General features: G+C 36.5%; 2 protein-coding genes across 2 annotated transcripts; one reads left to right on the top strand and one right to left on the bottom strand.

Annotated features, from left to right (window-relative positions):
- Positions 1 to 4127, bottom strand: LOC102612506 (disease resistance protein SUMM2-like). The gene is made up of 2 exons (XM_006465308.4): positions 1177 to 4127; positions 1 to 323 (listed from the first exon to the last, which is right to left on the bottom strand). The coding sequence occupies exon 1, from the start codon at positions 3877 to 3879 to the stop codon at positions 1189 to 1191; it is 2691 nt and encodes an 896-aa protein (XP_006465371.2). The 5' UTR covers positions 3880 to 4127; the 3' UTR covers positions 1 to 323; positions 1177 to 1188.
- Positions 4128 to 5577: 1450 nt separating this feature from the next.
- On the top strand, positions 5578 to 8497 carry LOC102612810 (uncharacterized). Its single transcript, XM_006465309.4, has 2 exons — positions 5578 to 6929; positions 8066 to 8497. Exons 1-2 carry the CDS (start codon positions 6213 to 6215, stop codon positions 8345 to 8347), a joined length of 999 nt encoding a protein of 332 aa, XP_006465372.2. The 5' UTR covers positions 5578 to 6212; the 3' UTR covers positions 8348 to 8497.
- The last annotated feature ends 6352 nt before the right edge of the window (positions 8498 to 14849 follow it).

Genomic DNA, 14849 nt, shown 5'->3' with positions numbered 1-14849 from the left:
GTCTCTTCATTCCTAATATTGTCAAACTGCCTGAAAATTGTAAACATGCAAATGATTCAAGGTCTGTTGGGACTGAGTTTATGGGATGCGTAGTGAAAAGACCAAGAAGTAAGTCTTTGAATTTAGATCTAAGCAACCATTGAAATAAAATTATGCAAGAATTTAACAAGATCTGGTTCAAAAGCTGCTCCATTGGGTGATGATTTGTTTCTTAATCTAATGAAATTGCCTTCCTTCTTGCTTTCCTCTGATCCTGTGTTCCTAGCTTCAAGTGACTTCAGCTTGGTTTCCTTTAGCTCCATTGCAACACACCCACTCACAAGCTGGAAAGGAACAGAACAAGAAACCTCATCAAGACAAATAAAAGTTAAGAGACAAGGCATTATTCTGTAGCAAGCCCCTTATTTCTCTCTAAAATGTCCAATTTATCCACAGGCTCTCCACAATCAGTGTGTGATCCAACTTTAGCACATTCACTTTTATCATTAAGAGAAGAATCCAATTCCTCCCAATTCAGGAGGTCGCAACAAATAGCAGTCTAACTGCAGGGTGTACCAAGAGAAACTGCAGAGTGTGGTAATTTCCCCCTGTGACATTTTTGCAGTTCTTTCACATTTTCCTGCTTTATATGATCTAATTATGATGTCATCTAGAATATGTTGCAGCAGATGCTTAGGAAGTATTTAGGTTTTGATGTTAATAATAGCCTGAAGTTTACTACAGAGCCAAGAAAAGTAAAAGAGAGCAGAAATGGTGCGATATTTTACTATTTTATTGTTATTATTTAAGCCAGAAGAATAGTGCCTGACAGACTAAGTTGTTGTCCTTATAATCCTTGAGCTGTAAGACTCACACGGTAATATTACAAGTTTTGCTGTCTAGTTCGTTTAAATCTCCAAGAAGTGAAGGCAAAGCTTACTTGATTGAGCAAATGCTAAAGGAATGATGAACTTTTATCCTATTGAGCATGCTATTTTCTTTTTCTTCAATTCGAGTTTGTTTCTCTTTATTATCTTTCTTCACATACCAAGAGGGAGTGAAAATTAGAAAGCTTAATCTCCATCTTGATAGGAAAAAGAATATGGCTACATTACAATATCCGATATGAAAGACAAGAAAGCATGTTACAAACAAGTAGACACAAGGAAAAAGAAAAAGAAAAAAAGAAGCTCCTACCAGAAATCTTATTCAAAACACTATCTCCATAGGATCGAAACAGGTAGAAAAAACTCTTTGAGTGACTCGATCCTCCCATTGTAGCTCAACCCACCACTCTATGTTTCCCTTGACAACAATTTTATGTCCCATTGCTCTAGTGGAATCGAGCGGGAGCTTCTTCAGCTTTGGGCATCCAGTCACTTCAATTTCCTTCAGCTGTGGAAAAGGCAAGGGATCGAAGTAGATGCTCTCCAAATTTTCGAGATCTTTCAGGCATAGAAATTCGAGTTCTGCCAGAAAGTTCTGCCTTTCCTTTATCTCTGAAGCTTCACTCAATTTTCCAGGACTGATTATTTCTTCCATATTATTGCAATTCTGAACATCAATATTCTTGAGGTTTGGAGCAAAAACAAGCCATGTCAACTCCTTCAATCTTGAACAATCAGATATGAAAACTGTGTGAAGACTGCGGAAACCCCTTTGTACCAAATTTTGTATCTCTACTGCATTTTCAATCTTCAATTCTTCAAAAGCACAGTTCTGAATAAGAAAGTTCTTGAGATGTTTCATGTATGCTAGAGGTAAAACATTGAGAGACATTGGAGTATAAAGTTTTGTAAGCTCTAGAGATTCCGTACAACTCAGCAACTTTTGGAAGGTCAAGAATGTTTCAAAAGCATGCCAGCTATCAAAGGTAAAGCTCAGCAGATCCAAGTTTTCCAAACAGAGCAATTCCTTCATAAATGGTTCAGCATCTTTGAAGAAAACTCTATCTTCTTCTTCTCCACTATAATTACTGCAACCCAGCATTCTGAGTGCCTGCAACTTTGTAAAGTTACATAGCAGTTGAAGTGGAAGTCTGTTGAGGTATACATATTCCAAGTTTAAATATCTAAGATTTACCAAGGCCTTCATCTCTTCTGGCAACTCCCTTATGACCGTAAAAGACAGATCAAGATGTTCTAGTGAAATCAAACTTGAAAGTCCAGAAGGCAATTTGTTTAGGAATATATTGAACCCTAGATTCAATACTTTAAGAGAAGGCATAAATTGAAAGAAGCCATCAGTGATCATGCTAATTCTATTTCTGTAAAGAACCAAAGTTCGGAGATGAGGACAATTAGGAATTGCTGACAGACTTGTAATATTATTTTCCATCAATGATATTCTTTTGAACCCTTCCCAGTCTTTAATCTTTGGGGCTTCAGTTAATAGAGCTCCTGCATGAACCAAAAAGTTCTCCTCCTCCTTGTCTATTTTACATGCTATCCATAATGCCATATCACGAATCACGTCATGCATTTTGACGTGATTATCATTTACCTCTTCCATTAAGCATGCACGAAGAAGATCACTAATAATGGTGTATCCTTCGTCAAAAGCATCTACAAATCCCTCACTAGTCCAATAATCAATTAAGTCCCCTTTATAAACCTCATAATCTTCAGGAAATAAACTACAATACAAGAAACATGATCTAATTATGTAGTTAGGCAGGCTATCGTAACTGAATTTTAAACGTGCAAACACATTCTCTTCCATACCTGGAAATTTTTCAGGTGATGTGCTTAGGACCTTTATTGCATACTTCCATTCATCAGGATTCTTTTTGTAGGCCATGGCTCGACCAATTGTTTTCAGTGCAAGTGGCAGCCCACAACACTCTCTTGCCAAGGTTTGTGCTAGCTCGAGAATATCAGAATGACATCTAAGAGTAGCTTCACCAACTTTCTCTTGAAATAATCTCCAGGCTTCATCATGAACCAAATATTTGACCTCAATCTTCTCATCAGCTTCCATTGAACCGCAAACATTAAGAGAGCGAGTTGTGAAGACCACCTTAGATGAAACATTCAGGCTTTGAAGAGGGATACCCAATTCTGTTAAATCAATGGGCTGCCATATATCATCCAATAACAACACAAATTTCTTTCTGCTTAAAATGTTGGAGATGTCCAAAGCCTTTTCTTCAAGGCTTTTATCCTTCCATGACTCTGCTGATAAACCTATCCTCTTCCCAATAGCATCTTGAATCTTGTCAAGTTTTGGCTCTCTAGACACAACCCCCCAGATAACAACATCAAAATGATGCTGCCGCTGCTCAATGCAGAATTTGTTATTGACTTGTTTTAAAAGGGTAGTTTTGCCGACTCCCCCTGTGCCATACAAGCCAATAATTCCTCTGTTCTTTTCTTGATCAGTGATACATCTCCAAACTTGATCAAGCATTGATTCTTGACCAACAACTGTTCGCTCAAGAGCTAATTCAACCGCTGCATCTTCTGGTACCATCTCAGCAATGTCTTTGATTTCCCCTCGTTCATTCTTCAAAAGGATCACTTGCTCCGTCAGAGTGACCACTTTTTTTCCGAAGTAGTAGCTTGAAGCCAAGTCTTTGGAACAGAAGCCTCCAAGACAGAGTCTATCAAGTTCTTGATCTCTCACATTTTGCAGGTCAACAGCTTTGGTTACCGTCTCTTGCACCCTCTGAAGCCAGCCTTTGACCTGATTCGTCCGTCTGGCTCGAGGTTGTTGTTGTTCAACAAGCTCAACCTTGTTCAGCAGATCGTCTTTTGTTCGAATCAATTTGTCGAGTTCAGCCTGCAAGGCGTCAAGATTGACTTGGAGAGCCCATACGTATTTAGCTTCTCCACCAACGTATGACAAAATGGAACGAAATGATTCAGGCGATGATAAGAAGCTTGAGAGCAGGTTACCCATGATGTTGCTAAAAGATTAACTTCGAGTATATTGTAGAACAGATTTATGTTCGTCAAGATGGAATCCAGAGCAGATAATAATATCTATGAACATTTAAAATTATGACTTCAATGCGAAATGGGTTGACTCCGCCGGCCTCAAGAGCGTTGAATTCCAGTAGAGGAGAGAGAAAACGTTGAATTTCCTTCCAATCAGCCTTCCAGCTGGTACTCGTTTGGTAGTCGTTCCAATCAGGCCGAGCCTACAGTACAAATGATATGACAAGAGCACTACCTCAACAAAGTTCATAAAACACTTGGACATTTGTTCCATTAATGTGTGATGGGATGGGAATGGGTCGGGCCGGGTCCGGTGTCGGCCAAGGCTGGGTATGGCCCGAACCAAAGAAAAAGCCCAGCCTTTCCATTTTCAAATTATCATCTCCGTTCTCCAGGCTAATAATTTTTGAAAATTAAATTTTGTTGTCTTCAATAAATGAGTTTAGGTCTTTTTATATGTTTATATGGATTAAAAAAATGTTAAGTGTATTTGATTTAGTCAGACTTTTAGGTAAAATATGATGAAATATACTTTTATGTACATGTAACATGTCGTGTTTAGATGAGATTAATGATGTTGATTCTTAATAATTGAGTTTGGTGCTAGATTGTTTTCGGAACATTTTTCAGATTTCTAAAAATCTAGATCTCTAGACTATGAATTCTCATGTTATGTAAATTGATCTGAACTTCTAGACCTTCACAGATTTTTTTTTTTCAAAATATTCTTAATGCAATTAGTGATTTTAAATGTCTTTGCATTTGCTAACACTTATTTTGACATGAAAACTATTGAATTATATCAATGACATTTACATTGCATTAAGTCATATGCGGTGAAAATCACTCTTTTGCGTGAAATACAATTGGAGATGTAGAAAAACTTTTTAAACGGAGATGTGGAGATTACTGTTCATTTCGAAACATCCCATGTTCCTTCAAGCCACTAAAAGTTTAGAATGCGTTATCATGTTTGTCGCTCAATTGCCCATGATTTGAACCTGAGGTATGGGGCCTGAGGAGAGCAATTCTGATGATAAGGGCTAAGAATGGGCGAAACGTGGACTACTTCACACAATTATTTTGTGGTTTAGAATCAAATGTTAAGCATTAGTCAAGAAAATATAATGTGCACACTGTATTTACATTTGGAATTGGGACAAGCTGACAAAGCATTCAGCATCAATATGAACACATGACCTCATAATACCAAGATTGAAAATGTTCGCCAATTACTTTTTATTACTATGATCTTTTTATAGCTTTTTACTAAAAGGGGTGTAAAGAAAAAGATATAAAGTAGACTATTTTATGGTATTATGTGGGCTTCAACTTGAAAACTTGATGCATAATATATATCCGAAATCTCATTTTTTATGAAAGCATAGAAGATAGCAGTAATATTCATTCATATTCCAATTATATAAAAAATAAAACTGTAATTATGATTCATAGTTTATTTATCTTATAAATTTTATTTGTTAATAGAAAAAAGAATGCATGAGTGGTCAAAGTGAAAGTAATTTTGGCAAGAAGCACAAAGTTGAAGCAGATGAAGGGGCCCCTCCTTCCCCAAGTAGCAGATTCCACAAAAGATAACAGAAAAAGACATAAACATGTGTTCTTTAGTTATTTTCTTTGTTTAGCAAAGGGTAGTTTAGAATTCGCACATGATTTTGTTCTCAAAGTGCAAAGATTCCTTACCCCAACTTGCAATGACTGCTGGTGCATTAATGGGAGCATACAACAAAAAGATAAAATAAAATAAAAAATAAAAAAATGAAAAATTCTTAGATTTTGCAAGTTTTGTGTGTCTTCAATTTCCCTTTCATCATTCCACACTGGGGATTTTGGTATTCAAGTTGGGTTCTTCTTGGTTGTTGCTTGAATTCTAGAAAGAGTTGATAGAGACAGATATGTAGTCTAGAATTGGGTTTTGCTTTTGGGTCTGCAAAGCTAGAGATTATTAGCACAACAGGTTGTCTCTTTTGGGCGATTATTTGGACAAACTATTAGGAGTTTTTGGTTTGAAACTCAGATCAAAGTTGGTTTGAAGAGTGATGAGTGATAAAGATTGAAAATTTGTTATTTCTGGAAGTGGGTTTTGGAGAGTGCCTTTCAGTGACTTGTTTCATGCATTGAATTTACAATGACGATTCATTAGTTCTGAGAGGTGCGTTTTGGTTCAAAGAAGCTGATATGTGAAGTTAAAGGCAGAGTATGGTTCATGGGTAGCAAAGTTTAGATATTCATGCAGTTTTGTTTGTTTAAATCGGTTGGTTTTTGCCGCAAGAGATGTTTGATAGAAGCTTGATAGTATCCGTCAATACACTGAATTACCCATCTTGTACGTTGGGTTTTGTAAATAGTTATAGAACTCTATCTAGAACAAGATTGAATTCAAATCCACTGCTGGCTATGCCCCCATCTTCAGTTCTCTTACAGACAGATGAAAGCGGGAAATTTCAAGAATCGAAGAAGAGTTTTGGTTCAAAAGCAGCTCCATTTTGCAGTGATGCGTTGCTTAATCAAGCAAATACTGTCGGTATTGTTGGAGGTGCATCAGTTGATTCTACTTTGAATCTTTTGGGAAAATTAGTTCAACTAAGTGGGGAAGAAAATGACTTTCCCTTCTTGCTTTGTTCTGATCCTTTGTTAAATAAGGAGTTATTGTCACATGAGAGGAGTTCCTTTTCTTCTCTCAACTGTAAAGGTGGGGGCGTTCAGTTGGATGACAGTCTAATTGTGGAGAATCTGCGAAGAAAAAGGGTTTTTCTTGAGAAAGCAGGAGCTCGCTGCATAGTAATGCCATGTCATCTTTCTCATATTTGGCATGATGAGGTTTGTAAGGGGTGTTCTGTTCCTTTCCTGCATGTGAGTGAGTGTGTTGCCAAGGAGCTCAAGGAAGCCAATATGAAGCCACTGGAAGCTGGGAGTCCTTTGCGAATTGGGGTGCTCGCAAAAAATGCGATTCTAACTGCTGGGTTTTACCAGGAGAAACTGCAGCATGAGGTAATTTTCTTCTGTGTGACTTGTATGCCACTAGTTTCACATTGTCTTTGGGAGGTACTTCTGTTCATATTTGGTTACAGATAAATTGCTTGAAAGAAGTACTGAATTTTTAACTACAGAATCCAGAGAAATAAAAAGGATGTTAGCTACAGAAGACATTTTGCATTATCTTATTGGTATTATTTTAATGGTTCTAAAATGTTCACATAGTAATCATGACCTTACCTGACTGAAATTGGATGCCTGGTTGATTCAGCACCAAGCAAAAATCTATAAGATCATTTAATCCAGAGCATTTCTCTACCTGCTACTGTAGTGTTTATGTCATTTTTCCAGGACTGCTAAAATGAAATGTGTACAGAAAAAGATTGTGTTGGCAAAGCCTGAAAGCTGAAATACACAATGAAGAAAGATGAAACAAGGAAAAGAAGTGAAAACCTGGTCTCTCATAAGGTTCATGCCACATAAATGTACATCTTTTGCCTCTTTGTCACTAGAAACCTGAAGAGTTACATCTTTCAGACCCATGCCTTGGACGGTTGGCATATAGAGTACATGAAATATTTTAGCTTTCTTTCTGTCTCAAGTGTTGATCCAATGTTCAAGAGAGCGGTGAACATATGCCTTGAGGGAAGATGAAATTTTACTCTATTCAACTTGCCATTGTCTCTCTCTTCTATTTTAGTTTGTTGTTCTTTGATATCTTTCTTCACACGAGATAGGTAGTAGAAGCATCCGAGCTTATGTTTAGCTGATTACATTCAACCTCATTTCTGTCTAATTTTTTATGTGGTTTGCTTGATTGTAGGAACTAAGCATAAGCTTAAAACTCTAGAAAATTGGCGAAGGCCAAACACTAGGAAAATTAATGTTTGTTTTGAAAAAACTAGATATCGACTGATTTTCTCAGTCTACTGAGCAACCAAATGATGCAGAGCATATACTGGTACAAAATTTTCTGTACAGAATTGAAAATCGAACCTAAAATTGCTATTACAATTTATTCTTGAGTAAGGGTCGTCTGAAACATTGTTCGTATAGCATATCAGTAAGGGCACTATCAAACAAACTTTCTTTTCTTCATTCTTTCCTCTGGAGATATAGTTGATGATTTGTTCCCTCCCTTTTTTACACAGGGCTTTGAAGTTGTGCTACCCGATAAAGCAACAATGGAACACACATTGATTCCTGCCCTTGATGCTTTGAACAGAAAGGACGTGGAAGGGGCAAGAAACTTGTTGAGAATAGCACTTCAGGTACTACTGGTGAGGGCAGTGAACACTGTCATCCTGGCCTCTGATGATATGCAGGATCTTTTGCCTCCCGATGATCCTCTTCTTAAGAAGTGCATTGATCCAATGGATGCTTTGGCCAGGTCTACAATCAAATGGGTGAAATCTGCTGAAAAAGGTACATAGAAAATGTAGAACGTTTTAATTCTGTACCTCCATTTTGCTATATCTTCTTTGGAAACAAACGTGTTAACAAATATTAATACCATTTTAAGGGGAATTTGCGCGTTTAAATGGTAGCCCTATATATATATTGAAGATTAAATGATTAAAGAAGTGCCTTAAATTTCTGTCTCTTTTTTTACCACTAAACCTCTCTTTCCATGATAGCAATCACCCTTACTCTAGAAATTAGAAATGTCAAGTACCTGTGGAAATTGAGAGTCTGTGGTGTTTTAGTGATGAACGATGTTAGGAAATTGATGGATGAAGTAACGCACGCCACTGCTAAAATGAAATTTGAAGAAAATAAAGAACAAGCACAAAGAGGACACTAGAAATTTACGTGGTTTGGCTTTTAGTTTACGTCCACGGACGAAGATAGAAGGAAAATATTTTACTAGTGAAATGAAAATTTCAAGTATTGTAATATTTTTGGATCACTACCTGGAACCTCAATACACTCAAGCTCTCAAAACACTACAACAAGCGCTTTTAATTTCAAACTTTCTAAACTCTTTCTTAAATATAAGAAATGTTTCTCAAAATTGGGATGATCAAATGAGGGGGTGAACCCCTCTATTTATAGTCAATATTTTGGCTACTATTCACCTTTTTTTGAATTATTTATTATTGTTCAAAATTCAAAGTTCAAAGTTTGATATTTAAACTTTGAATATTTAGAATTTAGAATTTGATATTCAAAGTTTGAATATCTAGAAGAGGCACCAATCTTGACATTACTGACCACTCCCACTACTTGTTCAATATCTGGTCTTCTACATATCATAGCAAATATTAAACTTCCAACTGTTGATGCATACGGTACTTGAGACATCTCTTTCCTCTCTACTTCATTGCTAGGACACATACTTGAGGATAACTTGAAATTAACAGGAAATGAGGTAAAAATTAGTTTACAATCTTGCATGTTGAAGCGTCGTAAGATTTTCTTCAAATAGTTCTTTTGAGAAAGCCAAATCTTCTTCTTTTTTCTGTCTCGGTAAATTTGCATCCCTAAAATATTATTTACTGGTCCCAACTTCTTCATTTCAAACTCCCTAGCCAATTGTGCCTTTAACGCTTGTACTCAATCTCTCTTGGGGCTTGCTACCAACATGTCATCCCCATACAACAACAGAATGATGAAATCGTCATCCTCAAACCTCTTGTAATATGCACAATGATTTGAACTGAATTTATTGTATTCAACACTCACGATGAAAAAATTGAATCTCTTATACCAATACATTGGTGCCTATTTGAGACTGTATAAAGATTTGTTCAACTTGCAAATCAAGTTCTCTTTAGCCTTTTTAGCAAAATCTTCTGGTTAAAGCTTATAAATTTCTTGTTCAAGTTCTCTACGAAGAAATGCAGTTTTCACATCTAACTGCTCTAGATGTAGGCCAAATGCAGCACAAATTGTCAAGACTACCTTGATTGTTATGAGTCAAACCACTGGAGAAAATATCTTGTTGGACTCAATATCTTCTTCCTAAGCATATTATTTCACTACCAATCTTGCACGATATCGTTCCATTTGGTCTTTGTCATCACGTTTGATCTTGTAAACCCATTTGTTTCTAATGGCTTTTCTTCCATGTGGTAGTGGTACAAGTCCCTATGTCTTATTCTTGTGTAGAGCCTCAATTTTTTCTTGCATTGCTGTCACCCGCAAAATAACATCTAAGTTGTTTAAAGTTTCATAGAAAATTAACGACTCTCCATCTTTCATTAGAAGACAGTATGCAATATTGATCTCTATAACATAATCCGAGAGCCACATTGGCAGTCGTCTCTCACGAGTTGACCGACGAACTTCTAGAACCTCGGACTCAACTGTTCCTCATGTTCTGGTGCTTCTTTAGAAGAATTTGAATCTTCATCTTCCATATTATTTTTAATAAATACCGGCACAGTCTCTGATTTTTCCTTTACAGTGTTATCATCATCATCTTTCCTTTATAGTTGATCTTCTACAAAGATAATATCTCTACAGATAACAATTTTGTGGGCAGTGGGGTTCCACAGACGATATATCTTTACTCCATCAGCATATCCTAAGAAGATACATCTCCTAGATTTTGGATCCAACTTTGTTCTTTCTTAGGCATTGTACATCACATACACATGACATCCAAATGAATGTAGGTGGGAATAATTAGCTGGTTTTTCAGTCCATATCTCCATCGGAGTCTTCAACCCAATTGCTATGGATGGCGACTGATTTACTACATAACAGGTAGTTTTAACTGTTTCTGCCCAGAATAAATTAGGTAGTGCAGCAGTGCTCAAAATAACTCTTATTCCTTCTGTAAGAGTCATGTTCATCCGCTTTGCCATTATATTTTGTTGAGGATTGTATGCCAGCGTGAACTGCCTTTGAATATCTTCTTGTTTACAGTATGCAAGAAATTTGTCATCTGTATACTCTCCACCATTATCTGTCCTTAAGCACTTTATCCTTTTTCCGGATTCAAGTTCTACCCGCGCCTTGTATTCCTTGAACATTGGAAACACATCTGACTTTTTCTTCAGTGGATACACCCAACATTTCCTGGAATAATCATTAGTAAAAGTCACTAAGTATTTTGCACCTCCCATAGACATATTTGGTGATTCCCAAACATTAGAATGAACCAAGTCTATGATGCATTTACTTTTGGCATCAGATCTGCTGAACTTCAATCTATGTTGCTTATTTATAACATAATGCTCGCAAAACAGTAAGTTCACCGATTTGAGCTCCGGAAGCAACTTTCGCTCAGAGAGAATCTTCAAACTTTATTCTGACATGTAGGCAAGCTTGAGATGCCACATCATCGCCGACTCTTCTCCATTTGACGCAACACATTTATCAGCTTCATGTAGTATTTCCTCTTTAAGTATGAATAGATTAGTACTGATCTTTTTCGCCTTCATCAATACAAGTGCACCTTTGACTATCTTCATGATCTCATTTTCTACATGAGTTTTGCATCCAAGACTATCTATTTGTTATAAAAACAATCAATTTTTCTTTAGATCTTTGACATGTCGTACCTCCTCAATTGTGCGAACTGTACCATAAAATATTTTTATTTTGGTAGTACCAATATTAGCGATCTCCAAGGCATGATCATCCTGAGATATGTTCATATATGTAGAACCATTCTCTCCCAAAGGTCATGTGTCAGGTAGCTCCTAAGTCTATGAGCCAACCATCAGATAACTGTTTTCTACCTTCTGAAACTATTGTTGCCTTGCTGTAGAGGATTTCGCCATCATCTGAGGTACTTGCTACACACCCCTAAGTATTTAATGACTCAGAATCTTTACTCTCTCTTCTCTTTTGGTTGTTCCAACACTCTTTCTTGACATGCAATTTCTTGTCATAGTTGGAGCACTTGACATTCTTCTTACTTCTTGATTTTGATCTACCATGATTATGACTCCTACTGGTGCCACGTTCCATTGACCTCCCTTTTGTCATTGGTTACACTTCCGTTTGCTGCAAATTCGTCGGTATGTCTTCTTTATTTTTTCGCTTACTCTCTTCATTTAATACAGAGACTATAACATCGTCAAAGACTAGACTATCCACTTGGTTGTTATTTGTTAGATTGATGATACATTGATCATACGAATCTGGTAGACTTTGAAGTAGGAGCTCCGCACGTTCATTTTCCTCTATTTTGTGACCCAACATTGTGAGTTGAGAAAATAGAGTCTTTAAGGTGTTGATGTGGTCACTCATCGATGTAGATTTCGCCATTCGAAGAGTAGATAGTCTCCTTTTTAAGAAGATCTTGTTGTGCAGCGACTTGGCCTCGTACAATGTTGTAAGAGTATCTTATATTTCTTTATCTGTCTTTTTCTATGTCGCATTAGATAACACCTTATCTGCAAGTACCAAGTGTAGATTAGCAATTATGTTGCCATCCATCAAGTTCCACTTGTCATTAATTATCTTTATAGGCCTAGCAGAGACATGAAGCAACATGACAAGGGTGATGTGGAGATTGATTGGTTCATAATCAAATCTCCAAGTGATAGAATGTCAAGATTGGTGCCTCTTCTAGATATTCAAACTTTGAATATCAAATTCAAAATTCTAGATATTCAAAGTTTGATATTCAAACTTTGAACTTTGAATTTTGAAAAATAATAAATGATTAAAAAAATAGGTGAATAGTAGCCAAAATTTTGGCTATAAATAGAGGGGCTAACCCCCTCATTTGATCATCACAATTTTGAGAAGCATTTCTTATATTTAAGAAAGAGTTTAGAGAGCTTGAAATTAAAAGCTCTTGTTGTAGTATTTGGAGAGATTGGGTGTATTGGGGTTCTGGGTAGTAAATTAAAAATATTACAATACTTGTAATCCTCATTTCACTAATAACATATTTTCCTTCTATCTTCGCCCGTGGACGTAGGCTAAAAGTCGAACCACTCTTTGTACTTGTTCTTTATTTTCTTCCAATTTCATTTTAGCAGTGGTCTTACTTCACCCATAAATTTCCTAACAAGCAATACTACTATGAGTAGCCATCCATGTACTGTCAAACTGCTTGAAAATTGTAAAAATGCATATGAATTATGATTCAAGATCTGTAGGTATTGAATTTATTGATTAGGTGGTGAAAGACCAAGATGTAAGCCAATGTCTTTCAATTTAGATCTAAGCAACCATTAAAATATAATTATGCAAACTGAGATAAGCATACTGAACAATTAATGGTACTTTGACATCGGCTTTGTTTCATATATAAAAGATGAACAGAAACTGAAAAAAGATGGATATATAACAATTCCTGTTGTGAGATAAAAATTAAAACCACAATTTCCTTTATATCTCTACTACAGAAATCTCACCACCTGAGTCCTTCACATGATTTTTTCCATGTCTTTATAACAATATATATCTGGAAACTTGAGATTTGGGAGGGGAAGGAAGGGAGACCAAAAAAAAAAAAAAAAAGGCCCACGTAAAGTCCTTCACAGTTGAGTAATCTCCTAGGATAACGGTGTGAAGATTTCGGAACCACCACTTTGAAGTACTTTATGTACCTCTCCTGTGCACTTGTGCCAATCTTCCACTTCCAAATTTAACCTCCTAGAAGTAAGACATTGAACGGTAGGGAGACCACATAAACTACATAAGCTACATGAGGTCAATCTGATGATATTTAATTGTTCCAAACAGAGCATTTCCTTCAGCAAAGATTCAGCATCATCAGATTGACAGTTACCTTCTTCCATTACTTGCTGATGATCTGTAACTTTGAATAAAAGCTAGATATCATCAATGCTGTGGAATTCTTGACATTTCACTTGTACAGTCCAAGTTCAAATGCCTATCAATTAACCGGGTATAGTATTGACGAAATTTTTTTTTGGGGGGGGGGGGGACAGTATGAAATCGCTTTGAGAGTCAAATATTAAAAAAATACTAATAATAATAGTAACAAGAATAATAGCAATAATAATAATATTTTAATCGACACACAGGTCTGAGGTGATTCATTGTTTATTGTTTGAAACCAAACGACATGCCATTCAACAGTTCATGAAGAAGATGACATGTCGTCGACGTCATTTAGCCAAAAACGCTCGATAGGCTTTATACCACCTTCCCTGGGCTTATATTGCGGCTCAGATCCGTCATTCATGAAACATAGTACAAATTCTTTGAACTTCGGCCTTAACCAGTACCCAAGATCTGTAGGTGTTGGAGTTGTAAGGTGAGCACCATTTAGCCACAGTAGTTCAATTGAACAAACAAGTTGGGGTGAGGGTTTCTTAGTGAATAATTGTTGTGTACTTGTGTGCATAATATACTCATTCTTGATTGATAAGAAGACAATAATATTATTATATTTAAACGCTGTTACAATGAATTTACAAACCGTAAATCGAAAGGAAAAGTACACAAACTAAATCAATCATCAACAAGCCCCTGCGCTGCTGATTCCCAAAGAAATTTATCAACAATAACTTTAAAGCAGGAAGAAAAGACATTTTGGGTGTCTTTGTCTTCCCATTCTAGGCATTGCCACCATGACTCCAATTCCTCGATATCGAGCTTTCCTTCCTTTGCACTTGTTGGATTCAAGTGGAAGCTTCCAAAGCTTTGAACAACTAATTACTCTGATTTTCTTCAGATTGGGAAATGGTAAGGCGGTGTAATAGATGCTGGTCAAAATAAACAGATTTTCTAGTTGAAGAACTTCGAGTTTTAAAAATGGGATTTGATTTCCGACCATCTTCTGAACTCCACCAAATTTCTCAACATTGATTATTTCTTGGACGTTACTGCATTTGATACTTCAACAATCTTGACGTTTGGCTCAAGAGTAACCCTGTCAAGTCACTCAATCCCCCGGCATCTTGCTATATATACTCTGCAAAGGCTGAGGAAACTCAGAAGTTCTCGTATATGTTGTGTTTGGCTTGCACTTTCAATCTCCAACCCCTCAAATTCACA

The sequence above is a fragment of the Citrus sinensis genome, chromosome 7 (assembly GCF_022201045.2).
Source record: "Citrus sinensis cultivar Valencia sweet orange chromosome 7, DVS_A1.0, whole genome shotgun sequence".
In the NCBI taxonomy this organism is placed as follows: domain Eukaryota; kingdom Viridiplantae; phylum Streptophyta; class Magnoliopsida; order Sapindales; family Rutaceae; genus Citrus; species Citrus sinensis.
This window is presented reverse-complemented; position numbering and strand designations above follow the sequence as displayed.